The 27,870-nt window shown below is 40.8% G+C and overlaps 2 protein-coding genes across 4 annotated transcripts in view; one reads left to right on the top strand and one right to left on the bottom strand.

Moving 5' to 3' along the window:
* Positions 1-1,077, bottom strand: part of SCYL2 (SCY1 like pseudokinase 2) — a 71,716-nt gene extending 70,639 nt beyond the window's left edge. Inside the window, exon 1 of one of the 3 annotated variants that reach the window (XM_008958038.6) lies at positions 792-1,077. The gene's annotated coding sequence lies outside the window, so the exon portion shown is untranslated. Of the gene's footprint in view, positions 1-395 lie in introns of all 3 variants that reach the window. The other 2 variants (XM_003832603.7, XM_055096024.2) reach the window with 2 other exon arrangements.
* Positions 1,034-26,389, top strand: DEPDC4 (DEP domain containing 4). The gene is given in 11 exon segments (XM_024931132.4): positions 1,034-1,268; positions 4,455-4,851; positions 5,937-6,082; positions 6,575-6,613; positions 12,091-12,268; positions 14,600-14,761; positions 14,763-14,824; positions 15,777-15,919; positions 16,009-16,134; positions 19,329-19,407; positions 25,749-26,389. Coding segments are annotated over 11 exon segments (1,605 nt in total). The 3' UTR covers positions 25,787-26,389.
* Positions 26,390-27,870: the final 1,481 nt, after the last annotated feature.

Raw genomic sequence — 27,870 nt, 5'->3', positions numbered from 1 at the left:
AAATAGTTGACACCTTCCAATGAAGTCACTACAGGCATAGCGCTTTTAAGCAGCTTGTCTGGAGCCTCCTCGAGTGCCTTAGAGGGTGGATTTGATAATATGGTCTCCTTAATTACGGATCACAGGTATGTGCTCAGAGTCCAATAAGTTTTTGCAGGCTTTATCGGTCTAAACCCTCCTCCATCCGTTTTCTTCCGTTTAGAAAAACAAGACTGCAGGAGTAACCGGTGGGGTTTTTTGTCTTAACAAAACACCTGCCCCACCCACCTCACACACAATAACCTTCCATTCCAAAACTAAAGCTACTGTCAGAGAAGGACGGCGGGCGGCAGGGCCCTGGCTGGTGACCCAGGCTACCGGATTCCGGACCTCAGAACTGAGGTGAACTCTCTCACCCGGTCCTAGAGTAGTGTCCAATGTCCCCGAAAGGTACTACGTTCTCCACCACCGAAACCCGAGCTCTCGAGCCGGCATGGGGGGCTCTCCCTCCGGCAGCTGACTTCGATCCCGGGTCTCCCGTCGCCTCAAGGCCTCTTTCGAGGACTCGGCCCTCTCGGATCCGCTCCCCGGAGCTCGCTGCTCGCCCAGCCCCTCTTTGCGCGGGCGCCGACCGCTGATCGCCCGGCCGGCCGCCGGCAGGCCCGTCACCAGGCAACACTCACCAGCCTGGGCGGCCCTGGGAGGCCTACCCCGGGCGCGAGTCCTCCATTCCCTCCTCGCCGGCCCCGGGAGCCCAGGCGAGAGCGCGGCCGGTGAGGGAGGTCGGTCGGTGCCGGCGGCCGGTCACTTACCTCTTCCTTCTTCCAGGAGGGGCGGTGCTGGGGCTCTTTCCCCCCGCCCCCCTAATAAACGCCTCCTGGCTGTTCCTGCTCTGCCTTCGTGCCTGGCCACTGACTCCGGCTTTACTCCATATCCTCCGCCGCCCCCGCGGCCGCAAACGTCGGAGCTAGAGGGAAAGGGGTGGGGAGGGGAGGGACCGGGGACGAAGAGTAAGGGAGGGGGAAAAAGACTAAAAGACCTGCCGGCCGGGGGCATGACGTCACTTCCTGCCGGTTCGGAAGAGACGGAGCCAGGACTTCTCTCCGCCCCGGGTGTCAGGTGGGGCGGGGCTATGGTGCCAGGGGAGGAGCCAGCGCGCGAGCTTATGGCGGTTCTTTTGACTCCGAGGTTCCGTAGACTTGTCAGTCAGAACGAGCTTCCGGGCCCAGGGCTGAACGGGCCAAGTTCCAGGAACCGTAGAGGTGGCTTCTGCCGGAAAAGGAGGACAGGTAGCCCTGTATATCCTAGCCAAATGTGCAGTGAAGGTGGAGGGGGCGGCTGAAGGGAGCAGGCGGCTGGGATTCTGCTCCTCATTGGTCCAGGGCCCCGCCCATTTCCTAGCCCCGCCCCCTTCCTGCCCTGCCAGGCACTGGACTGGGGGACCCGGGACTGAGGCTTTTTAGGGGTTACTGTGGTGAAGTGCCCTTGGAGCGTGCAGGAAAGCATTTTTTCTCAAACTTTAATATACATACGAATCCCCAGGATCTTGTGAAAGTGCAAATTCTGATTGAGGAGTAGGGTCTGATAATCTGCGTTTCTAATACATGTCCAGATGGCACCAATGTTGCTGGTCCCTAGGCTACACTTACAGCAACAAGGGGTTAAAGTACTAGAGGGCAAATTCCTTGAGCTAGAGGAGTTATTTCTTTAATCTAGCCTACTTGTTTAATGAAGGTTGGAGAGGTAGACTGTCTATGGAAAACAGGCTGTACCGCTGTATTTTCCACCAACCCCGTCGAGTACCCTCCTGCCCACCTCCGCCCATCACTTTCTGGCTCCCCTCCTCAGTCTCCTCTCTGCCCACAATGTCTGGGGATAAGATTTCTGGAGTGATTAGACGGATAACTTCTGTTACAGAAGGAATTTGAGGGTGGTAGATTTTTATTTCTGTCATTTTATCGTAAACATATGTATAGTTGGGCATACCTTTTGCGGTTATGCATAGTCGGAGAAGAGAGCTTAAGTTCTTGGATTCTACCCACTTCCCCCTGCAAATCTAGAAAAAACATTCTAGAAGTTCTAAGTTATTCCCTTATCATTCTTTAATTTTTTAAATTAATTTTCATTAAATTTAATTTTAATTAAAATTTTACTGGGGTACGGAAGAATGAAGAATGACTACGAACTATAGGTTTCTTTGTGGAATGATGCAATGGTCTGAAATTAGATAATAGTGATGGCTGCACAACTTTGTGAATGTACTAGAAACACTGAATTGTACACTTTAAAAGGGTGAATTTTATGGCATGTGAACTGTATCTCGGTAGTTTTTACTGTCTCCAGTTAGTTAAAAAATGAATTTATTTGTGCCCATTATAACAAGTCAGAAACATAGAATAAAAAATGATGTTAACTTGACTGGGCTCAAATGAAAAACATATATTAAAAAATGAACATCCTCTTTCATCAGCCACCATTACAATCCTTCTTCCCCAAGGTTACTCGTTTGAAGTTTATTCTTCCAGATCTTTCTATTTATTTACATACATTTTTACGTAGGTTGGGAATTCATTTTTACCTAAGTAGGATAATAATATACAAGTTGTTCTACTCAGCTCATTTTTAAAAAATTTTTGTTTTGGGTTTTTCTTTTTCCCTACTTAATGAGATCCTTGCACACTATAAACATAGCTCTACTTCATTCTTTCTAATGGCTGGCTACTATTCTATAGTAAGGGTATACCATAATTTATTTAACTGTTTTTTTCAGGTAATAGACTGTTTTTTTTCCCTTGCCCAGGCTGGAGTGCAATGGCGTGATCTCGGTTCACTGCAACCTCCACCTCCTGGTTCTAGCAATTCTCCTGCCTCAGCTTCCCAAGTAGCTGGGATTACAGGCGCGCGACACCATGCCCAGCTAAATTTTTTTGTGTTGTATTTTTGGTAGAGATGGGGTTTCACTATGTTGGCCAGTGTGGTCTTGAACTCCTGACCTCCACCTGCCTCAGCCTCCCAAAATGCTGGGATTACAGGCGTAAGCCACTTTGCCTGGCCAACTGTTTTTGTTTCTAATTGAGACAGGGTCTCACTCTGTTGCCCTGACTGGAGTGCAGTGGCAAGGTCACAGCTCACTGCAGCCTCGGCCTCCCCGGCTCAAGTGATCCTCCCACCTCAGCCTCCTGAGCAGCTGGGACTATAGGAGCATGCCACCATGCCCCACTAATTTTTTGTATTTTTTATAGAGTCTCCCTGTGTTGCCCAAGCTAGTCTTGAAATCCTGAGTTCATGCGATCCTTCTGCTTCAGCCTCCCAAAGTGCTGGGATTACAGGCATGAGCCACTGAACCTGGCCAGTAATAGACATTTTGATTGTTTTTAGGTTTTCATTATTTCTCAGCAATTTTTTTTTCTTTTTGCCCAGAGAAGTGGGATTTCTGTTATTTGGAGAGTAAGTTCAGCATGTGATAAGGCAATTTTTTTTCATTATGCAATACGTCCATGTAAGATAAGGCACATCTTTATCTAAACCCCTTAATCGGGAGCAACAGTGGAAGCACTTTCTAGAGCCCAGTATCTCTACAATGTTTGGTAGTTTCACTTCATAATTTAGATAATTGGGTTATATTCAAGTATTCAACTCAAGTGGGTATGTGACCCTCTTTCATTTTTCAGCAAACTTTTTTATTTTTTTGAGACAGAGTCTTGCACTGTCACCAAGGCTGGAGTGCAGTGCCGTGATTTCAGCTCACTGCAACCTCCATCTCCTGGGTTGAAGAGATTCTCCTGCCTCAGCCTCCTGAGTAACTGGGATTACAGGCGCATGCCACCACGCTCAGCTAATTTTTGTATTTTTAGTAGAGGTGGAGTCTCATCATGTTGGCCAGGCTGGTCTCAAACTCCTGACCTCAGGTGATCTGCCTGCCTCGGATTCCCAAAATGCTGGGATTACAGGTATGAGCCACTGTGCCTGGCCTCAGCAAACTTTTTAAACAGCTGGTTTAAACAATTAAAAAAATTGATTATTTAGTTCCTTGCCTTGATCTCCCTAATGAAGAACTTACCATTGTTCAAAAGGGCAAAAAGAAAAAAGAAAAGGCAAAGAGTTTGGTGAAGCCACAACTCTGTAATAATCAATACTCAAGTGTATTTGCATTACTTTTAAATATGCCCTAAAATAACATTCTTGAAGATTCGGTATAACTAGTAGTTAACCATGTAATAAGGGTATATAAATTCATATAATAATGTATTTCACATCAGTAAAGCAAGTTCCCAGGTTTACTCTGTTTTTATTGGCAGACCCACATGGTGCAACTTAGTAAATATACTGTAGTTTATGTAAGATGTGAGATGACACGTAAGAAGGACATTACCAGCAGATATGCCTTCAACAAGCATAAGGTTGTCAAAACTGAAAAATTTGCGTATTTTTGTATAATCTAGATTTGTTAGAAATGTATATTTAATTTTTTTCAGGATGCTCTGGTCCTTTTCAAGTTACTCAGCTATGGGATGGTATTATTCACTCTCTTCAGGCCCAAGTGGAAATAAAAAGAAGGAGGCATCATTTACAAACATACAAAGACTGTTTTGCTGGTTCTGATGCTGTCGATGTGGTCTTAAGTCATCTTATGCAAAACACGTGCCTAAGTAGCAATGACATCTCTCGTCTTAAAGGGGTTCATCTTTGCCAAGTTCTAATGAATCACAAAGTATTTGAACCAGTAGGAATGAAGAAGCTTTTCAAAAAAGAAAAGGAATTGGAATTTGAAGATTCCAACAATAGTCTCTACAGGTTTCTAGGCAATAAATCATCTTACGATTGTTGCAAAAGACAAAAGGATACTGAGAATGAGTTCAATGAAACCTTGAGGTTAGTGTTACCTAAGATACTGTAATATATTTTATTTAGACCCTAGAAGAACTATCTTTATTGAGCTAAACTCGAATGTGTACTTTTTTCAGAAGCCAATTAAAAAAAATCCATGTGAAAATTAATCCACTTATGCATTTCGTCTAAAACTGGAATGATGCAATAGACTAGAATTAGATAATAGTGATGGCTGCACAACTTTGTGAATGTACTAGAAAACACTGAGTTATACACTTTAAAAGGGTGACTTTTGGCCAGGTAGGGTGGCCCACGCTGAGGCAAGACGGACAGATCACTTGAGATCAGGAGTTCGAAACCAGCCTGGCCATTATAGCAAAACCTCATTTCTACTAAAAATACAAAAATTAGCGGGATGTGGTGGCAGGTGCCTGTATTCCTAGCTACTCAAGAGGCTGAGTGAGGCACAAGAATCGCTTGAACTGGGGAGGTGGAGGTTGCAGTTAGCCAAGATTGTGCCACTGTACTCCAGCCAGGGCGACACAGCAAGAATCTGTCTCAAAAAAAAGTGAATTTTATGGGATGTGAATTATATCTCAGTAGTTTTTACTGTTTCCAATATAGCAGCATCTGCTGCTGTAACCAAAAATATATATTATTCCTTTTCCTTTACAACATTTTGTTTTCCTTAGAGCAAATACAGTTTTGTTTTCTGTTTTGCTTAGTTGTTAAAGACATTATCACATAAATTTTTCAGAGTTTATACCAGGAAAAACTATGTCTTCTAAGGAATGGATATGCTTTCTAATTTTGAAAAATGACTTAGCCAGTGTACTAAAAGCCAAGGTTTTCTGGAAACTCAGAACAAAAATTTTCTATTCCATCATAACAACTATGTAAACCTTAGAATTAGCATGTATGCTTTTCTTCTTTATTTAGAATTCTAATTTGTCCTCTTTTGGTGATAGTCTATTAAATGAATTATTTGCATCTTTTATTATAAGCTGCCTGAAATCGTTTTTGGAAATAGAGAATGTATGAATAAATTTTAATACATTAATTTAAATATATATTTGAAATTTTGGTTCTGTGTATAATGAAAAGAGCCGCGTATTATTTTTTAACAGACCAGGATATGAAATGATTTCAAATCCTCTAGCACAGGAGATTGGTGAGGAAAGAATTGAGGAATTTATTCATACAATAAATGGGAATCCAGCTTTATGTCCAAATATCACAGTTCAGAAACCTTTTCTCCGGCTTTCATAAGAAGGTAATTTGTTTTCATTATTTTTTCAGAACATGGTAAGGAAGAACTAACTTCTTTTTAACAAGTTCTTATAAGCAGTTTCAAGGTCACGGCAAAATAGAGCAGAAAGTACAGTTCCCACATACCCCTTGCTTCCACTCACACACAACCTTCCCCATTATCAACATCCTGCAACCAAGTGGTGCATTTGTTATAATCAATGAATCTACATTGATACATCATTTTCACCCAAAGCCCATAGTTTACATTAAGGCTCAGTCTTGGTGTTGTACATTCTATGGGTTTGTACAAATTTTTGATGACATATTATCTGTCATTATAGTATCATACAGAATAGTTTCACTACCCTAAAAATTCTCTGTGCTTTACCTACTCATTCCTCCCTTCTCTCTAACCTTAGGCAACCACTAATATTTTTACTGTTTCCAAGAACTGACGTTTTAAATGTGATTTAAGTAGTGTATTAGTGTGTTGACTCCCTCCTCTTCCCTGTAGGAGTTTCCTTCTACACAGCAATTACATCAGATAAGACAGGTGAGGCAATATACATCTAATAACACTTAATTCATTTTTTACAATGACTGTGACCAGATTAACTGGAGGTGCTATAGTCTGCACTGCAAGAGAAAACATACGGACTCACCACAGTCCTTAGTATTTGTCCTGCAAGACCATCTTCTTATGAGTGTATCCTTTGTCCATTGTGTAAACTCCTCCCAAACATCTTCCTACTCTTTCCCTTTCTCAGAACAAACTAGCTAAACTACCTGTTGCACCACTCCTCTTTACTATTTACTTCATCTACTTGTGTTTTTCTCCTTAAAATGCCACTAATGGCAGATAAAAGAGCACCATAGCCAGGGCAGTTAGGAGAGATACATACAAAATTAATTAATGGCCCTTTACTCCATTTGGTCAAACCATGACAGAAGCAAGACTAGCTATGACTTGCACACTGGAGGACTATGATTTATCAACAATAGTTAACATTGGCATGATAAAGGAAATACAGGGTGCCCAAAGAAAGGGTGTAGAGTTGAGAAGAAGAACTAAAAGAGAAATCTTTTTTTTTTTTTTTTTTTTGAGACGGAGTCTCGCTCTGTTGCCCAGGCTGGAGTGCACTGGTGTGATCTTGGCTCACTCCAACCTCTGCCTCCCAGGTTCAAGTGATTCTCCTGCCTCAGCCTCCAGAGTAGCTGGGACTATAGGCGCCCGCCACCACACCCGGCTAATTTTTGTATTTTTTAGTAGACATGGGGTTTCACCATGTTGGCCAGGCTGGTCTCGAACTCCGGACCTCAAGTGATCCACCCACCTTGGCCTCCCAAAGTGCTGGGATTACAGGCGTGAGCCTCCTTGGCTGGCCATTGAGACACAGTTTCACTCTTTCGCCCAGGCAGAAGTGCAGTGGTGTGATCTCAGCTCACTGCAAACTCTGCCTCCCAGGTTCAAGCAAGTCTTGTGCCTCGGCCTCCGGAGTAGTTGGAACTATAGGCGCATGCCACCATGCCTGGCTAATTTTTTATTTATTTATTTTTTGTATTATTAGTAGAGATGAGGTTTTGCCATATTGGCCAAGCTGGTCTTGAACTCCTGACCTCAAGTTATCCACCCGCCTTGGCCTCCCAAAGTGCTGGGATTATAGGTGTGAGCCACCATGCCTGGCCGTAAGAGAACTCTGATGAAGACTAATATTTAAAGGGCAAGCAGGAGAGTCCCCCAAAAGTACAGTTTTTATCTAGTACAAATGAAAAAAATAACTTTTCCCATTATTTTTTCTTGAGGTCATGACGTACCTCTAGAAATTTCAAACTAAAAGTGGATATGATTTATCAGTAAAGGCCAGGGCACGGTGGCTCACGCCTGTAATCCCAGCACTTTGGGAGGCCAAGGTGGGTGGATCACCTGAGGTCAGGAGTTCAAGACCAGCCTGGCCAACGTGATGAAACCCCATCTCTACTAAAAGTACAAAAATTAGCCAGGTGTTGTGGTGCGTGCCTATAATCCCAGCTACTCTGGAGGCTGAGGCATGAGAATCACTTGAACCCGGGAGGCAGAGGTTGCAGTAAACGGAGATCGCGCCTTTGCACTCCAGCCTGGGCAACAAGAGCGAAACTCTGTCTCAAAAAAAGAAATTTTATAGGTAGTAATAAGAATAATTTCCACTTATTTTGGACCTTTCTCTGTGCTAAGCAATTTGTTATGCATTTTATATTTATTATCCATGATTTTACAGTAGCCTGTAAAGTGAAGGGTAAAACTTGCATTTTATAGTTAGGGAAACAGAATCAGAAGGATCACATTTGAAAAAAAAAAAAAAAGACATAGGAGGGAATGAAAGCTGTCACTCTAATGTGGGTTTTTAAAAGTATTATCCTTACCCTTGTTTTATAGGCACATAATGTAACCATTCAAATAGCTGTTCTAGTTTTGTTACAAAAAAAATAGCAGTTCCCCACCCTTTCATTCCTTCCTCCCCAGACACAGCCATTTACAACTGGTATCTCTAAATAGCATGCTTATATTGTTACTTTATGATTTTTCAGTTTTAGACACATCCATTAATTTTCTAAAAGGGAAAATGGGGATTTGTGTCTCTTTCCCTCCTTGTATCTATCTTACGAATACTTCCCTATGCCCCCATCTTTTAATATAATTAGATTACTTTGATTAGAGCAATACAGTGTGTTTACATTATTTTGTACAAAAGAGCTATTCAGAGTTGAGGTATGTAATAAACCATCTGTTGTTATAACCGAAAATATATATTATTCCTTTTCCTTTACAACGTTTTGTTTTCCTTAGACCAAATACATTTTTGTTTTCTGTTTTGCTTGTTTTTTTACATTCATACACATTTTCACCTACAAACACTTCAACACTTATCCAGATCACCTGCTGGCACGCTCAGGTGTATCAGGTATTTTTATCAATTTCATCTTCTTGGGGAAATCCCCTTCATAAGGTTTCTCATGTCTCAATCATGGACTGGCTGCCCTCTATACTTGGTGCATGGTTGTCATCCTGGTGTCTGCCTTTACCGTGATCATGGAGATTACCTTTGCCTGTTATATTATAGATCTCCTATGTCCTGTCTTCTGTGCCTTTTCTTGTTTACTGCTGATTTTAGTGGCACACATTTTCTAGTAGTTGCCTGACAAAGGGTACATGGGATATATATATATATTTTTTTTGAGACAGATTTTTGCTCTGTCGCCCAGGCTGGAGTGCAGTGGTGCGATCTTGGCTCACTGCAATCTCTACCTCCTGGATTCAAGTGATTCTTGTGCCTCAGCCTCCCAAGTAGCTGGGATTACAGGCACACACCATGACACACAGCTAATTTTTATGTTTTTAGTAGAGTCATGGTTTCACCATGTTGGTCAGGCTGGTCTCGAACTTTTGGCCTCAAGCAATCTGACCACTGCAACCTCCCAAAGTGCTGAGATTACAGACGTGAACCACCGCGCCTGGCTGAGATAATTTTTTTGTTTGTATTTCTGAAATTTTCTTTATTCTAGCCTCTTATTTGATTGACAGAACTCTAGGTGGAAATAATTTCTCAAATAATTTTAAAGGTATTTCCCCATTGCTTTCTAGCTTCTTGTGTTGGTGTTGCAAAGCCTTGGCTGTGATATGAAGGAAAGAAAAAAGACTAAAGCCTTTCTGATTAATGACACTTTGTATCTGATTTGTTCCCCATCTCCACCCCAAAACTTAAGAGTCTTCTCTTCGTCCCACACTTTCTGAAATTCTAAAGTAATACACTTTAAGGTAAATCTATTTTTACTTACTGGGCTGTTGCAATCTAGAAATTTTTTTTTTATTTCATTGGCAATTTTCCCCATTTCTCCCTAACTCTACCTTCTCTGTTCTAATTCCGATCTCTTATTCAGATATTGGACCTTCTTAACTAGTCCTCTAATTTGTATATATTTGTCTCTCTTATTGTTCATGTTTTTGGGATTTTTTTGTTTTACCTACTAGGAAGTATCTTCAAATGTATCCTCCAGTTTTCTTATTGATACCTAAAAACACTTTTCCTTTTTTTCTTCTTTTTTTACTTTTTCCTAAAATCACTTTCAAGTTCTCAGAATTTCCTTTCTTGTGGCATCCTGTTTTTGTTTTATAGTTGCTTGTTTTGGTTACTTTTATATCCCTGGCACTTAGAACAGGAGTTTGAGACCGCAGTGAGCTATGATCATGTTATGGCACTCCAGCCTGGATGACAGAGCAAGACTCTATCTATCTATCTATCTATCTATCTATCTATCTATCTATCTATCAATACATTTTAGAATTTCACATGAAATCTCCCATTTTTATACATTAATTTTCTTCAAAGTACTTTATAACCAAGCAAATCATGGCTGTGGACCAAATTTAGTCCACAGGCCACTGGCTTGGGAGCTCTGCAAGAAACTTACTATAACTGTTGCTTTTGTAATTTTGTTAAATAAAAGGAAAACCAGGCTGGTCCAAATGCAATGGTGTGTACAACTAATTGATAACAACCAGTTAACAGATTTCCTTGTTCCTTCTGCACTTCCACTGCTTCACTTGACTAGCCTTAAAAAACAAAAAATAGGTCGGGCACAGTGGCTCACGTCTGTAATCTCAGCACTTTGGGAGGCCAAGGCAGGCAGATGACCTGAGGTTGGGAATTCAAGACCAGCCAGACCAACATGGAGAAACCCCGTCTCTACTAAAAATGCAAAATTAGCTGGGCGTGGTGGTGCATGCCTGTAATCCCAGCTACTCGGTAGGCTGAGGCAGGAGAACCGCCTGAACCTGGGAGGCAGAGGCTGTGGTGTGCCATTGCACTCCAGCCTGGGCAACAAGAGCAAAACTCCATCTCAAAAATAAATAAATAAATAAAAACAGGCTGGGCACAGTGGCTCACACCTGTAATCCCAGCACTTTGAGAGGCCAAGGCGGGTGGATCACTTGAGGTCAGAAGTTTGAGACCAGCCTGGCCAACATGGTGAAACCCTGTCTCTACTAAAAATACAAAAATTAGTCCGGCAAGGTGGTGCACGCCTGTAGTCCCAGCTACTCTGGAGGCTGAGGCAGGAGAATCACTTCAGCGGGGAGATGGAGGTTGCAGTAAGCCGAGATTGCACCACTGCACTCCAGCCTGGGCAGAGTGACACTCTGTCTCAAAAAGTAAGTAAATAAATAAAAATAAAGGAAAAACAAAGTATTATGATGATGGTTAGGGTGATGAAAAACTTAACAGGAACTTAACAGGAATGACTGGAAATCCGAGACAAAATTACCCTAATACTGTATTTTAGTTTAAAAACAATGAACTGGCCTGGCGCAGTGACTCACGCCTGTAATCCCAGCACTTTGGGAGGCCGAGGCAGGCGGATCACTAGGTCAGGAGATCGAGACCATCCTAGCTAACATGGTGAAACCCCGTCTCTACTAAAAACTGAAAAATTAGCCGGACATGGTGGTGGGCACCTGTAGTCCCAGCTACTCAGGAGGCTGAGGCAGGAGAATGGCATGAACCTGGGAGGCAGAGCTTGCAGTGAGCTGAGATCTCGCCACTGCACTCGAGCCTGGGCAACAAAGCAAGACTCCATCTCAAAAAACAAACAAACAAACAAACAAAAAACAATGAGCTACAATTATCTATGTTGCTATAAATAGAAAGATAAATAATTAGTAATCTCATTCTCTCAGATGTGTAATATAAGTTATAAGCATGACTAGTAATTTTTTATATTTAGAATTAATGTTGGCCTTAAGAGCTAGATAATATATCTTTATAATCAGCATAACAAAATAAAATTAATATGGCTCATAACTCTGATGTTTAAGATCAATCTTGAAAAATTGTAATATAACAAATGTAAATTATCTAAGCATTAAATTAACCCATTATATTACTACTGAACTAGTTTTGCTTTTGTATTATTTAGAAATAGAACGATTTATAATATTGGTTGAATGTGTATGTTTTATTTACCAATCTTGATCATTGCATTACTTTCCTTTTCAAGATGTTTGGAAAGAACAAACATTATTATGTCTTCTTCAATTGATTCACCTTCCTTTCTTGGACAATATTTTGGAGCCTCCAGTTAAAACACAAAATCTTCAATTAAACAAAGAGGAAGATCTTGTTATTACTAACACTTGCCTAGACAGAGAACTTATTCCAAGCTTATGTCTACCTGAGTAAGTGACCATTTTTATTGTCAAATAATTTGTAAACAGTTTTTTTCACATATTTGCCCTTGGTATTTTAGGATGTGAGAAAATATTCATGTTATAAGCTTATACTGTCTCTCTTTTATAAATTATCATTATGAATCCTCATTTGATCTAATAAAGCCATTGGTCATGACCTATAAGATCACTGGAGATCAGAGTGGTTTGGTTCATACGAATTCATTTGTATGTCAATCGTCTTCTCCCCGCACCATCCAAAATTCTGTCATTTCCATTTTATTACCCTAAATAATGCAACCATCCCAGTTTCTACCAGCTTATTTATCCCTGCCCTAAAAGAAACCGTGGTCTAGAAGGGGGAGACATACATGAGAGAAAAAATTATAGTCTGAAAGATAAGCCCTATCATAAAATCGGCCTAATTTGTAGATAAGAGATTAAAGGAACCCTGAATGAGGCTCCTTTCCCTTTTACTCCCAAAGCCAAGCTATTTCTCACTTCTGAATAAAGCAGCTGCTGGAAACTATAGTCATTAGACCTTGAGTACTGTTGGGATTCCAGCAGGGAGAACTGATATAGTGCTTCCTCCCATGTGAGCCAAACAAGAAAAGAAGATTAGACACCAAGGCTGAGGACCAGAAAACTTCAGATCTTGTGAAGAGGTTAGTGATCAGAGACCTCTGGACCCTCTTAGTCAACTATGGTCCTGTTTGTACATGACAGATTTCTCTTATTCGCAGTAGGCCAAGAAAGACCCAAACAAAGGGCTGAGTCTTCCTACCCTTGAGTCAGGGATAGTATAGGGACACCAGAAAAGAAACAGGATTTCTGCAGGTGCCTCTGCAGGAAACTCACAGCCGCCAGTCTGCCTTAGAAAGCTTCCAGGCAAAAAGGGCAGGTTATCTGTAAGAGAAAAGCAATCAAACTGTCATTAGTCTTTTCATCTGCAATACTAGGATCTAGAAGACAATGAATCACACATATTAGGCAAGATGTACTATTCATCTGTCAGGAGAAAAAAAGAGAAAAGAGGAAAGAAGGGCCAAAGGGCCTGTAACCCCAGCAACTTGGGAGGCTAAGCTGAGAAGATTGCTTGAGGCCAGGAATTCAAGACCAGCATGGGCAACATAGTGAGACCCTGTCTCTCTCTAAAAAAAAATTTAAAATTAGCTAGGCAAGACAGCACATGTCTATAGTCCCAGCTGCTCAAGAAGCTGAGGTGAAAGGATCACTTGAGCCCAGGAGTTGGAAGTTAGAGTGAGCTATGACTATGTCACTGCACTCTAGCTAGGTGACATAGCAAGACCCTCTGTCATATTTAAAAAAGAAGAAAGAGAGGGAAGGAGGGAGGGAGAAAGAAAGGAAGGAAAGGAGAGAGGGAGGGAGAGAGGAAGGAAAGAAAGATATTTGAGGATTTTGAAGAATTCAGTCCAGGCACAGGGGCCCACACCTATAATCCTAGCACTTTGGAAGCCCAAGGCAGATGGATCACTTGAGTCTGGAAGTTTGAGACCAGCCTGAGCAACCATAGCAAAACCCCGTCTCTATGCAAAATACAAAAATTAGCCTGGCATGATAGTGCAAGCCTATAGTCCCAGCTACTCGGGAGACTGAAGTGAGAGGACTGCTTGAGCCCAGGAGGCAGAGGTTGCAGTGAGCCGAGATCATGCCAGTGTACTCCAGCCTGGGCAACAGAGTAAGATGCTGCCTCAAAAAAAAAAAAAAAAAAAAAAAGTCAAAAAAAAGGGACATACCATTAAGGGAAATTACAATAAATACTAACCTATCTTGGCAAAACCTAGGGGTTGGGAGGGCAGCAGATATGGAAAAGGGAGAAATAAAGGCCTTCCAAAGGAGTCACCGGAGGGCAGGGGAGTGACAGGACCCTAAATTTCTTATCTTATTGGGGTGGGCAAATAAGAAAGGGAAAACAATGTGTGGTGGGTAAACAGTACATCCGGGTTGGGGAAATATTTGGTATCTTATTTTCAAATAATAATAGAACCATATGCATCTCATCGGAGCAGGAAAAGGGAGGAGAACTACTAACAAAATTAGATATAAATAATAAAGGGTTCATTAAAAATTATTTTAACTTCTTGAAAATAAAGGTCCATAGAGGTGTGGTGGTATTCAGTAAGGAATACAGCCATTCCCTCTCATACAGTCCTTCACTCATCCAGCGAAATGTATTGAAATGCTTCTCCCAAAAAATAATTTCTTCTTTAGATTTATCTAGCTTAAATAAGCCAGATTTTATCATGTTTTATCAAATAGTGCTTTAGTTAAATGGAAATGTTAACCATTGCTTTATTTTGGTTTGCATTTTCCCTCTAGGATCGATAACTGGCTTAATGCAGCAATTGAATGCTTGGAGTATTTCCCTGACCAGTTAATAGTTACAGTTAGTCAGCAGTTAATGCAAAACAGAAATGAAGAGACAAGATTGAACAGTCAGAAGAAGATACTCTTTGATGTCATAGCAAAATACTATGCTCAAGAGAGATTGCCTATTAACTGATGAGTATTTTGATATTCATTCAGGAATTATTGAACTTTTAGGTAAGACAGGATGTTTATATTTTAATTTTTGGTGTAATAAAACATTTTAAAATATACAAGTTGAAATAGAAAATTGTGTATATTATATGAGTATTACATTTTAATATTTTTCTTCTATGATGTCAAGGTACTTCAAGAAGTCTTGTTTTACTTCACTACTATTGCTTACCTTGTAAATTCTATTATCAAATGTAACTAATATAGTATAGTGCATAAATCTAAGGCAGTACATCACAGGGACATCGCAGGGACATTCTAAGAAACATGATATAGCCGGGAGCGATGGCTCACACCTGTAATCCCAGCACTTTGGGAGGCCAAGGCGGGTGAGTCACCTGAGGTCAAGAGTTCGAGACCAGCATGGCCAACATGGTGAAACCCTGTCTCTACTAAAAATACAAAAAATTAGCCAGGTGTAGTGGCAGGCACCTGTAGTCCCAGCTACTCGGGAGGGTGAGGCAGGAGAATGGCGTGGGCTCAGGAGGCGGAGCTTGTAGTGAGCCGAGATCGCGCCACTGCACTCCAGCCTGGGCGACAGAGCAAGACTCCATCTCAAAAAAAAAGAAAGAAACATATGTTATAGTATAAGGATTTAAGAACCGAGGTACCTAGAAATACTAACTTCTGAGTTATTAATTTGATGACCTTTTAGCAAAATAAAAATTGAGTGACATAATATGTCATTGTTTAGCTATGTAAGTGGCCATATAATTTCATGTTAAAAACAAAATACTTTTGATAATGCTGGATGTAGCTACATCGCATATTACATAGAATTTTATAGATAATTTCCCATGTGTTTGAAATATTCCATAATAAAAAATTTTAATTGTAGAAAAGAACCTGCAAACTAATACAACATTGTAGCATTTTAATTGACTACTAAGTAAATACTTACTATACTCTCCATTTTTCATCCTATGCTTTGTTTTCTTTGTAACCCATATAACAGAAAATGAGAAAAGAGCAGAAGCACTTGAAGCAATACAACTATATCTAAGATTGCTGTTGCTGAACATTAGAGAAGAATTATGACGGCTACTTATTTTTATGGCAATGGCATCAGAGCCCAATGCCTACAAGTTGCAAAAACAGGTGAAAAATTTTGCAATAAGTTTTACCTTTTTTTGCTATTTTTTTCCTCTAAAAACCATTTATGCTAATGTTAATCTTTCTGTTTACAGTATGATAATAAAACAGTGGTCCCGAAAACTCTTGCCAAATCAGTTTTGCAAGCCAAATCATTATTAAAAGTGCGGGCAGAACAACTGGTCTGGTTTCTACTGGAGTACCACTCTGAGCTCTTCAAGGTATCTCTGGCATTTTGCCTGGGCACATTTATTACTAAGCTACTTGTGTCAAGCAGAAAAGCAAATCATTCACTCAGTAAATAATTTACTAAGTACCTATAATGTGCAAAGTTTAAAGAAATGCTGACTCCCAACACCCACAAAAGAGAAGGAAGCAGACTTAAAACCGTTTTGTTGGCTGGGCACAGTGGCTCATACTTGTAATCCCAGCACTTTGGGAGACTGAGGCACGTGGATCACTAGAGCCTAGGAGTTTGAGACCAGCCTGAGCAACATAGCAAAACCCCATCTATACAGAAAAATAACAGGCTGGGCACAGTGGCTCATGCCTGTAATCCCAGCACTTTAGGAGGCCCAGGTGGGTGGACTCACCTGAGGTCAGGAGTTCGAGACCAGCCTGGCCAACATGGCAAAACCCCGTCTCTACTAAAAATACAAAAATTAGCCAGGTGTGGTGGCGCGTGCCTGTAATCCCAGCTACTCAGGAGGCTGAGGCAGGAGAATTGCTTGAACCTGGGAGGCGGAGGTTGCAGTGAACCAAGACTGCGCCACTGCACCCCAGCCTGGGCAACAGAGCAAGACTCCGCCCCCCCCCCCCAAAAAAAAAGCCAGGTGTGGTGGCACACACCTGTGGTCCCAGCTACTAGGGAGGCTGAGGTGGGAGGGTCAGTTGAGCCCATGAGGTTGAGGCTGCAGTGAGCCGTGATCATGCCATTGCACTCCAGCCTGGGTGACAGAGTGAGACCCTGTCTCAAAACAAAACAAAACACTTAGGAGTAGCAGTAGCATTAGTGAAACATGGTCATATTCCTATTTTGAAACGTTTTTGAAATAGATTTTTTTTTTAGCCTCACTATTATATTTTAGTACCAGACAATAGTATGAATACTTTTAATGGTGTTATTTCTCCAAAGCCTCTATAAAGAATTCCCTTCCTTCTGTTTTCTGGCTTAAAAATGTGTCTAGCTGGGCACAGTGATACATGCCTTTAACCTCAGCTACTCTGGAGGCTGGGGTGGGATGACTTGAGCCCAGGAGTTTGCAACTATCCTGGGCAACATTGCAAGACCCCATTTTATTTTTAAAAATTTTTTGTCTCATGTCATAATGCAACATATTGATCCAAATTTTGTAACAGTTCTGTGACCTTAACTGAACTTTTTTTTCCACTATTTACAAGAAAAAGGTGGTACTAAGTATATACAATGGAGGCAGTCCCCATTAACATTAAACATTAAAAAATGTTTCATTCATGAATTTTGAATGAAACATATTTTAAAAGGTCATTTATAAGTCAATTGTTAGGTATTCTAAGCTAGTTTTTCATCCAAATAAATACATAACAGATGGTAGTAAGGGCCCAGGTTATGTAAATGTTTTATGCTACAGTCACTAAAGTAAAATTCTCATATGTAGTTTACCTGCTAAAATGGGTCCTAGATTTCAACTAGCAATTTAGAAAGAACACTTCTCTCCTCTCTCCTCTTCCGTACTACTCAGCCTCTCTCTGCTTTCTTCTTTCTCACTCTACCCCCTCCTCTAAATAAATGAATCTGCCTCTTTCCTACACATGGTACAGACATTAGGAAGGATTTTTTTCATCTTTCTACCTCCCGCTTCATGTTCAAACTAGCAGTGTCATAAGGAAACATACTGGTTCAAGCCAGGTGCAGTGGCTCATGCCTGTAATCCCAGCATTTTGGGAGGCCAAGGCAGGTGGATCACTGGAAGTCAGGAGTTCGAGACCAGCCTGGCCAACATGGTGAAACTCAGTCTCTACTAAAAATACAAAAAAATTAGCCAGGCGTGGTGGCGGGCACCTGTAATCCCAGCTACTTAGGAGGCAGAGGCAGGAGAATCGCTTGAACCCAGGAGGCGGAGGCTGTAGTGAGCCAAGATCGCACCACTGCACTCCAGCCTGGGCGAAAGCACAAGACTCCATCTAAAAAAACAGAAACATACTGGTTCAAATTTTGTACCAGGCCACAAATGGAGAAAAGGAACTTGACATGGGCTGGAGGAAGTGGGGATATGGGAATCAGGAAGCAGGGAGAAGGGTCCTGATGGTTGGTTTCTAGAGATTAGAGGCTGATGTATTTCAGGGAGGCCGAGATGGGGATATTTACGATAGGGGCTCTCGAACATGCCAACGCTTTTTCCTGTTACAGGGCTGTCCCTGTGCTGTCTACCTTTGGCCACTGCTTTCACTCTGGCCTCTTTCTCTGCTTTGTTTTCATAGTGGCACTTATCGCTACCTGAGATTATATGTATTATGTATTTGCCTATTTTTTGTTGTTGTTAAATTGTCTTTCTCCTATGATAATAGAACTTCCCATAAATTCAGGAACTTGATCTACTCATTCATCACCTGTAACAGTACCTGGCACATAACAATCACTCACTCAATTTTTATTGAATGACAGAATGAAGTAAAGGGGACAGCATCATGGCTGGAAAGTGGCAGGACAAGTAGAAGCTAATGAAAAGGTAGCCTGCGAGCCAGGATGAAGGAGCTATCTAGACATGAGCTTTGGGATTGGTAGGGCTGGGGCATGCCCTCTGTAACAGTATTAGTCAATGGATTATTTCTCCAGATACATGTAGTAGTCTGGGATTACCTTTGGTATAACCAAATTAGAAAAGGAATGTATACCTATTTTGTTTAGGGGTTTTTGTTGTTATTATTAGAGACAGGATCTCACTGTGTTGCCCAGACTGGTCTTGAACTTCTGGACTCAAGCGATCCTCCCATTTCACCCTCCCAAAGTACTGGGATTACAGGTGTGAGCCACCATGCCTGGCCTATTTGCCTATTTTAGGATAATAATTTTAATGTATTTTAGGGCTACTATTTACATATAGACTGTGTAATTACAGTGTAATGTTATTTAAATAAATGCTGTAATTAAAGTACAAATAATTTTTATTGTTATAGGAGAACATTTCACTAATGATGGGTTAACTAATTTTAAATATAGTACATACATGAAAGCAGAAAATAAGATTTTAAGAGTGCTAAAAAAATTTCAAGAATTTATAATTCAGAGGCCTTCTACCACCCACCCTTTCCACTCATCTACAATCCTCTCCATCTACTCATTGGTCAAAAATATTGAGATGTTTTTCTTTCTATGTTGAAATGCTGGCTAGAAAAAAAATCATATTAAATATTTGAAAATACCTGTTTTGTGTAGACACCAGTTACTTTATTGGATCTGGTTAGTAAGAAACTTAAGAAGCCTCTACATGGAGAAGATGCAGATGCCATATCAGGTATGGATTCCAGCTTGTTCCTCCTTTATTGTTAAGTGACTGTTGTGGCCAAATGAGTTGGGAAGGCATCAAAGATGAGTATGTAATAAATATATGTAAAATGTTGTAAAAAGTGGTTACAGGAAGGTTATTTTTTAGTATCTCCAGGGCAAGTTCTTCTCTAGTTCTTTTTTGAAACCCTTTATTTACCTTTTCTACTAAGAAGGCAGGAACCTTCTGTCTCTCACTGCTGCTCCCAATTCTCACCTCCCCTTCAATTATCACCCACGTGCCTGCTTCTTTTCTCTTGTGCTCTCTGTTGTGTCTTCTGACTCTCTCAGATTCTTTTTCTTGTTTTTCATCCTCTCTCCCTTGCCTGCTTCTTTTCTAGGGGAAGGATCAAATTTTATAGAGGAGTAGCCTGGCCCCCAGTTGAATAGACTCCATGATTCTTTTCATTCAGTGTCTTTAGGCTATTGATCTTATTCTTTAACTTATAATTGTTTAAAACTATAATGTATTTTTAATCCAAGTTTACTAAGATTGTCATGCAGGAAACAAAATAGCCTAATAGGTATATCTGTAAGTGCCAGCACCAAATTGCCTGGGCAAGTCATTTAACCCCTTTTTGCCTCAGTTTCCTCAACTACAAAATGGGAATGATAATATCTATTTCTTTGTGCAGTTAAATATTTAATATTTATGCTATTAATAGGATATTAAATATTCTATTAATATATAATGCTGGTTGTAATTAATTATGATTAATATATCTGAATTAATATGACATTAGCTGACACATATACTGAGCCCTACTATGTGTCAGAAACTGTGTTGAAGATTAACATAGACTTATGAAATTATTTAATCTTCACAATAATCTGTGTAGGCATATTAATATTATTATTATTTGATTTTATCGGGGAGGTAGCTGAAGCTTAGAGAGGTTGTGTAACTTGGTGAACTAGAAAGATCAGTGACTTTTTTTCTTTAAAAAGATGTTTCAAGGGTTGTGGCAGGGGAAAAATGATCCAAAGGCATTATTAATTGTTGGAAAGAACATTTACAGAGGAGGGCATAAGTGTACTTGCTTGAATTGCTTGGAATTTCTCAGCTAATAGATGCTATTTTCTCTCATTCTCTTCTTTGAATACAGAGTATATGGCAACAAGTATGTTGCCACATGCATCCTATTTGGTGTAATTAAACAATGATACTAATGAAGTATTCTGAAACTAGTACTTAGAATCTTTTGGATTAATTTAATCTTATCTGGCTAATTTCAAAGCAAACATTAATTGGCTGCCGTTACTGCATTATCTTTTCACATTCAACTTTTCATTATTTTTGACTTTTGAGGAAAATAGAAGGATTGTCAGCATTTTACTCTTGATTTCTATTCAACAATATATGCTAGGCTGGGTGCCGTGGCTCATGCCTGTAATCCCAGCACTTTGAGAGGCCGAGGCGGGCAGATCACCTGAGGTTATGACTTCGAGACCAGCCTGGCCAATGTGGTAAAACTCCATCTCTACTAAAAATACCAAAAGTAGCCAGGTGTGGTGGTGCATGCCTGTAATCCAAGCTACTTGGGAGGCTGAGGCAGAATCACTTGAACCCAGGAGGCGGAGGTTGCAGTGAGCCAAGATCGTGCCACTGCACTCCAGCCTGGGTGACAGAGCACGACTCTGTCTCAAAAACAAAAACAAAAACAAATACACCAAGGGGAGATTATAAATATAAGTGTTTTGCACAATGCCATGTGCTACAAGCACTTGGAAAGTAGAGTTTTCTGATAATATTTTTCCCTAAATAGTTTACCTATTTTATCTCTTCTTGAAGCTTATCTCTTACTCAGTAAAACTGTCAGAGTATATCAGTAAACAACTTTAAATTTTTAAATTGCCTCCATGCTTTGTGTTGTATGCTTTTTTCTCTGTAACTTACTTGAAATTTATTTTCTTTGCTTTTCTTTTTTTTTGAGACAGAGTCTCACTCTGTCACCCAGGCTGGAGTGCAATGGCGCATCTCGGCTCACTGCAACCTCAGCCTCCTGGGTTCAAGTGATTCTCCTGCCTCAGCCTCCCAAGTAGCTGGGAATACAGGCAAGCACCACCACGCCCCACTAATTTTTATATTTTTAGGTAGAGACAGGGTTCCCTCATGTTGGCCAGGCTGGTCTCGAACTCCTGACCTTAAGTGATCCGCCTGCCTTGGCCTTCCAAAGTGCTGGGATTACAGGCATGAGCCACTGTGCCTGGCCTGATTACTTGAAATTCATGAGTATTGATTTAAAATGCTTCTGACAGCCAGGATTTGTCTGTCCATCTATTCATTCAGTTATTCACTTAACATTTTTTGAATCTCTATAGTTGTGCCAGAACTTGTATAAGCACCACAAAACGCAAAGAGGTATAAGATAATGCCCCTGCTTGCAATAAGCTCACATTCTAACATTCAAAATGACTAGCACATAGTAGATGTTCAATAAACATTTGTTGACTAAATTCAGTGAAAGAGTTGATGAATGAGAGACAGCCATATCAATGAATCATAAAAATCTGACAGGGATATGTTCAAGCCAGAGGAGATTATGGAAGCTTGGAGGAGGATTACCTGACCACCTAGTCTGAGGGAATCAAAGCTTGTAGAAGAGATAACGCATAATAGGAGTCTTAAAGAATAGGAGCTTAAAGAATTAGAACAGTGTGAGCAAAAATAGGCAAGCACTAGAAACAGCAGTCAGGCATAAGGCAAAACAAAATGAAACAAAAATGACAAAAAACAAAACAAAACAAAAAAAAAAACCCAGACGTGGTGGCATATGCCTGTGGTCCTAGCTGCTTGGGAGGCAGATGTGGGAGGATTGCTTGAGCTCAGTAGGTCAAGGCTGCAGTGAGCCTTGATCATGCCACTGAACTCAGCTTGGGTGACAGAGTGAGATTCTGTCTCAGAAAACCAAAAAAATTTAAAAATAAAAATAAAATAAAATAAGAAACTGCTGCCAAGGAGATAGCAGAAATTGAAACTAGAGAGATTGATAGGTATCATCTTATGAAGGGCCATATTTAGCTACCAAGTCTCTAGGCAGTTGGAAAGGCATTAAAAATTATTTTTAAGGAAGTGATACAACCAGATTTGTATTTTAGATAAAGAGTGCTGGCAGCAGTGTAGAGAATGGATTGACCTGGAGGACTGGAAGCAATCCTGGTTGGGAGACTACTATGACAACACAGTGAGAAATTATGTAGGCCTGTACAATGCACAGGTATGAGGGATGAAGAGGAAGGAACAGTTTGAGAAATATTTAGGAGGTAAAATTGGCAACAATTGATTTCACTTGTGGGTTAGGAAGAAAAGTGACTCGGCGGGATGCAGTGGCTCATGCCTGTAATCCCAGCACTGGGAGGCCGAAGCAGGCAGATCACTTGAGGTCAGGAGTTTGAGACCAGCCTGGGCAATATGGTGAAACCCTGTCTCTACTAAAAATACAAAAATTAGCCCGGCATGGTGGTGGGTGCCTGTAATCCCAGCTAGTTGGGAGGCTGAGGCATGAGAATTGCTTGAACCCGGGAGGTGGGGGTTGCATTGAGCCGAGATCTCACCACTACGCTCCAGCCTGGGGGATAGAGCGAGACCCTGTCTCCAAAAACAGAAAAGTGACCCAAATATGAATCTCAGGTTTCCAGGTGGGGTGACTACCACCGTATTTAGGGGAATGATGGAGTCTGTTTCGGGCTTTTGATTTAAAATAAGGATGGGGCCAGGCGCGGTGGCTCACACCTGTAATCCCAGCATTTTGGGAGGCCAAGGCAGGCGGATCACAAGGTCAGGAGTTCGAGACCAGCCTGGCCCACATAGTGAAACCCCATCTCTACTAAAAATACAAAAATTAGCTGGGGATGGTGGCGCACACCTGTAGTCCCAGCTAGTCAGGAGGCTGAGGCAGGACACTCGCTTGAACCCGGGAGGCGGAGGTTGTGGTGAGCTGAGATTGCGCCACTGCACTCCAGTCTGGGCAACAGAGTGAGACTCCATCTCAAAAAATAAATAAAATAAATAAATAAATAAAATAAGCATGGGACGTTGTGGTTGAGATTTTCAGCAGGGCAACTAGATGTACAATTTGGAAGTTCAGAGGAGAGATAGAAGCTAAAAATATATATCTGGGTTGGGTGCAGTGGCTCACACCTGCAATCCCAGCACTTTGGGAGGCTGAGGCAGGAGGATTGCTTGAGCCCAGGAGTTCAAGAGCAGCCTAGGCAACATAGTGAGAACCCATCCCTACAAAAATAGAAATAAAAAACTAGCCAGGCAAAATATAAAAAATTATTCAGCAAGATGAGGCAGGAGGATCGCTGCAGGAGGTCCAGGCTGCAGTGAGCCATGATCAATGCCACTGCACTACAGCTGGGGTGACAGAGCAAGACCCTGTCTCAAACATAAAATAGGCCGGACGCTGTGGCTCATGACTGTAATCCCAGCACTTTGGGAGGCCGAGGCGGGTGGATCACAAGGTCAGGAGATTGATACCGTCCTGGCTAACACAGTGAAACCCTGTCTCTACTAAAAATACAAAAAAATTAGCCTGGCCTGGTGGCGGGTGCCTGTAGTCCCAGCCACTCGGGGGGCTGAGGCAGGAGACTGGCGTGAACCTAGGAGGCAGAGCTTGCAGTGAGCCGAGATCGCGCCACTGCATTCCAGCCTGGGCGACAGAGAGAGACTCTGTCTCAAAACAAACAAACAAACAAACAAACAAACAAACAAAAAAACCATAAAATAAAATTGTATTTTATTGTATTTTGTGTGTGTGTGTGTATATATATATATATATATAGAGAGAGAGAGAGAGAGAGAGAGAGGGAGACACCTCTGCCTGTGCTAAGTAAAGGTTCAAGGATAAAACTTTGACATCAATAGTCAAGGGGTGAGTAAAGAGGAACCTATGAATGAGAGAAAAATATGTTAGGAAGGGAATGAGAAGAAGTCATGCCCATGAAGCCAAAGAAATATAACATTTTAGGATGGAGGGTTCCATGTATTGGAAGATCAGAACGGCCACTGGATATGTGGAGCCAATTAGAGCTATCTTAATCACTTGAGAGGCAAAATCCAGGTTGCAGTGGGAAGAGAAGGATAGAATGGGTAGAGAAACGAAGAGTGGATGTATGATGAGAAGGGGAAGAGAGGAACTGGGCAATAACCAGAGCAGTGCAAGGTCAAGGGAGAGATTTTAGCACACTGATCTGCTGAGAGGAAGGCATCAGAAGAAAGGGGGTATTGAAAAAAAGAGATGCTGGTGGAGGCAGGCCCTGGAGGAGGCAGGAGGTAATTAGTTTGAGGGCATAGGATCAAGGGTTTTCCTGGAACAGGAGGAGGGATTTTAGAGTAAAGGTGAACGTATATGGATGTAAATAAATGTGTAGTGCCAAGGGTAGGAAGTTGAGGGATACTATTAAGTAATGAATCCATTTTCCTTGATAAAGTAGGAGGAGACCATATTGTCTGAGGGTTTACAGGGGGAGCACTGAATGGATGACATGAGGAGAAGGGACTAGTTTGAAATAGATGGTTAGGGGAGTTGAGAAAGTTTAAGTACAGGGATTGATGCATAATTCTGAGCACCACATAAAGCAGGAGATTCTAAATTTTAGTGGTACCGATTAGATGGTATTTTTTTTCAACACTTACAGTACCCCCCTTTTATCTGTGGTTTCACGTTCCACAGTTAGAAAATAGGTGAGTATGGTACAATAAGATATTTTAAGAAAGAGAGACCACATTCACATAACTTTTACTCTAATATATTGTTCTAATTGCTCTATTTTATTATTGGTTATTGCTGTTAATCTCTTATGATGCCTAATTAATAAATTAAACTTTAATATAGGTATGTATATATAGGAAAAAACATAGTACGTATAGGATTTGGTACCACCTGCAGTTGGATGCACCCACTGGGGAATGTAGCCTCTGGGAAAAAGGGTGAATTACTGTATTTCCTTGAATGTTGGAGTGGACACAGTAGATTAGAGCATTGATTAAGAGCTGGGATTTTGCTTTGTCGCGTGTTGCAGAAGGATAGGTGTGCAAGAGAATTAAGGATACATATTGATGAAGCAGTGGTTCAAGTGTTCAGATATGTGATGGACTCAGGATGGGAAAGAAGAAATGCTAGAAGTATGCTAAAACTGGCACATCAAGGTTTCATGTTCTGAGACTGAAGAAAGTTGACAGAGAGCCAAAGGCAGCATAGCATAGTGATGAAGACACCAAGCCCCAATAATGGACAACCCTGGGTTCAGATCCTAACTCAGCTACTTTCTAGCCATGTGGTCAAGCTTTATTTCTTTATCTTTAAGGTATGGCTGAAAATAATAGCTACACATCTACAGCTTAGGATACTGGAGATTTAATGAGAAAAAGTACCAAAAGGTTGACACATGGTAAGCATTCATTGTAAGATATTATTATTATTTGAAAAATGTAGATTCTGAGTAGAGAGTTGAGTATAGGAGCGTAAGTTTTCAGAGGCAGTGTAATTCCAGGCTATTTCCATAGGTGTGTCCTATTATAGTGAAGATAGGCGAAAAAAAAAAAAAAAAAAAAAGCCCTCATAGTAATGGTCTTCAGGGTTTCAGACATTAACTCTGAGAACTGCTTTGGTGAGTGTGGAGGCTATGGTGGCTTCCTCTGTAAATCAGCACAGGTTGACTGTACATGCTAAGACAGCTCACAGAGCAGTGTGAAAAAGCAGTGCTATAGAATTCAGACATTCTTTGTTCATGTTTTGAACATGCCTTTAACTTACTGGCCATGTCACTTAAATTTTTTATGTATTTCTCTTGAAACTGGGATACTAGTTTCTTGCTTCTCTTGCTTCTAGTTATTTTAGAGATCAAATAATGTATGTAAAATAAAATCATGTATGTTTTGCTAAAGTAAAAGCACTTTTGAAAGAAACTGTGGAACAAAGAAAGCCTAGGCATAGGTAACATACCGTAAGACCAGTTTGGATAAGTACAGTTTAGTTGGTTTTTTAACTTGCTTTTCCAGTGGTACTTTTCTTTTTTTTTTCTTTTTTTTTTTTCCAGGCTTTATGTTTTGCCAACCCTTGACATACAAGAAGTTTGAAAAGCAGAAGGGAAGGACAATTCAGTATCTACACCAGTTGGCTCTTGAGATTAATAGTAACCCCAGCATCTCTCTGAAACGAAAAAAGAAATTAATTAAGGAATTTCAAAAACACCATCCAGAAGCTTTGAATTAACATTTCTGATACAAGAAACTACAATTTGTAAATATAAACAATTCTCTGGTGGTTTTCTCAAATTGCCATACTTACACTTCAGAGAAAGCATAATCTCAAAGGATTTTAAATGTTTTATTTTTTATTTTTATTTTGTAGAGACAGGGGTCCTATTATGTTGCCCAGGCTGGTCTCAAACTCCTGGCCTCAAGTTATCCCCCTGCCTTGGCCTCTTAAAGTGCTGGGATTATAGGCATGAGTCACTGTACTTGGCCATTATTTTATTTTTATAAAATATTACTTTTAATTTAATCATGCTTACAATATGTTAAGGAAGTTTTTAACTTTAAGAAGGAATACAAGTTAGCCTTCATGTTTGCTGATTCACTTAATTATGCTGCTAAAATCACTTAATAAATGTGCTGCTATTATTAGGGATCTAGTACAGTTAATTTCCTTTTTTTTCCATAGGAAAGGAGCTTTTCATACACAAGCTCTCTGAAGAAAGCATGCATTTTCCTTAGTATATGATTATTTTCAAGCAACCCCCTTAACCTGCTGTAACTTAAATAACTGTGAATCATTGAAATAGGGAAAGATGCATAAAGTAGTTGTTTTGTTTTGTTTTTGAAATGGAGTCTTGCTCTGTCCCAGGCTGGAGTGCAGTGGCACCATCTCACCTCACTGCAACCTCTGCCTCCCGGGTTCAAGCAATTCTCCCTGCCTCAGCCTCCCGAGTAGCTGGGATTATAGGTACCTGCCACTACGCCCGGCTAATTTTTGTAGTTTTAGTAGAGACAGTGTTTCGCCATGTTGGCCAGGCTAGTCTTGAACTCCTGACCTCAGGTGATCTGCCCACCTTAGCCTCCCAAGGTGCTGGGATTACAGGCGTGAGCCACCACACCCGGCCACATGAAGTAGATTTAAAAGGCCACAAATTAAAAATTCGTAAACATCAAAACTGTGATTTCTCTCTCTAATTCTTCTTCAGTCCATATTTTATGGTTATCTTCTTTCCTTCTCATTCTTTCTCTGCTCCTTCCTTTTCTTTCCTCTTTCTCTCTCTCTTTCCAGCTCTTTCACTTTTTTCTTGCCTGCTTCTCTCTCTTTCTTTGTTTTAAATTGGTTAGTTCACTCTATGGCATCATTCCCTAATGTAGCAGAGGTTACAGATTCAATACCTATGGGAAGTTTTACACAGAAAAATTCTTATGGGCCAACCTTGGTGGCCCATG

Source organism: Pan paniscus, chromosome 10 (genome assembly GCF_029289425.2).
Source record: "Pan paniscus chromosome 10, NHGRI_mPanPan1-v2.0_pri, whole genome shotgun sequence".
Lineage (NCBI taxonomy): Eukaryota > Metazoa > Chordata > Mammalia > Primates > Hominidae > Pan > Pan paniscus.
The sequence above is the reverse complement of the archived record's forward strand: the minus strand, read 5'-3'. Positions and strand labels throughout refer to the sequence as shown.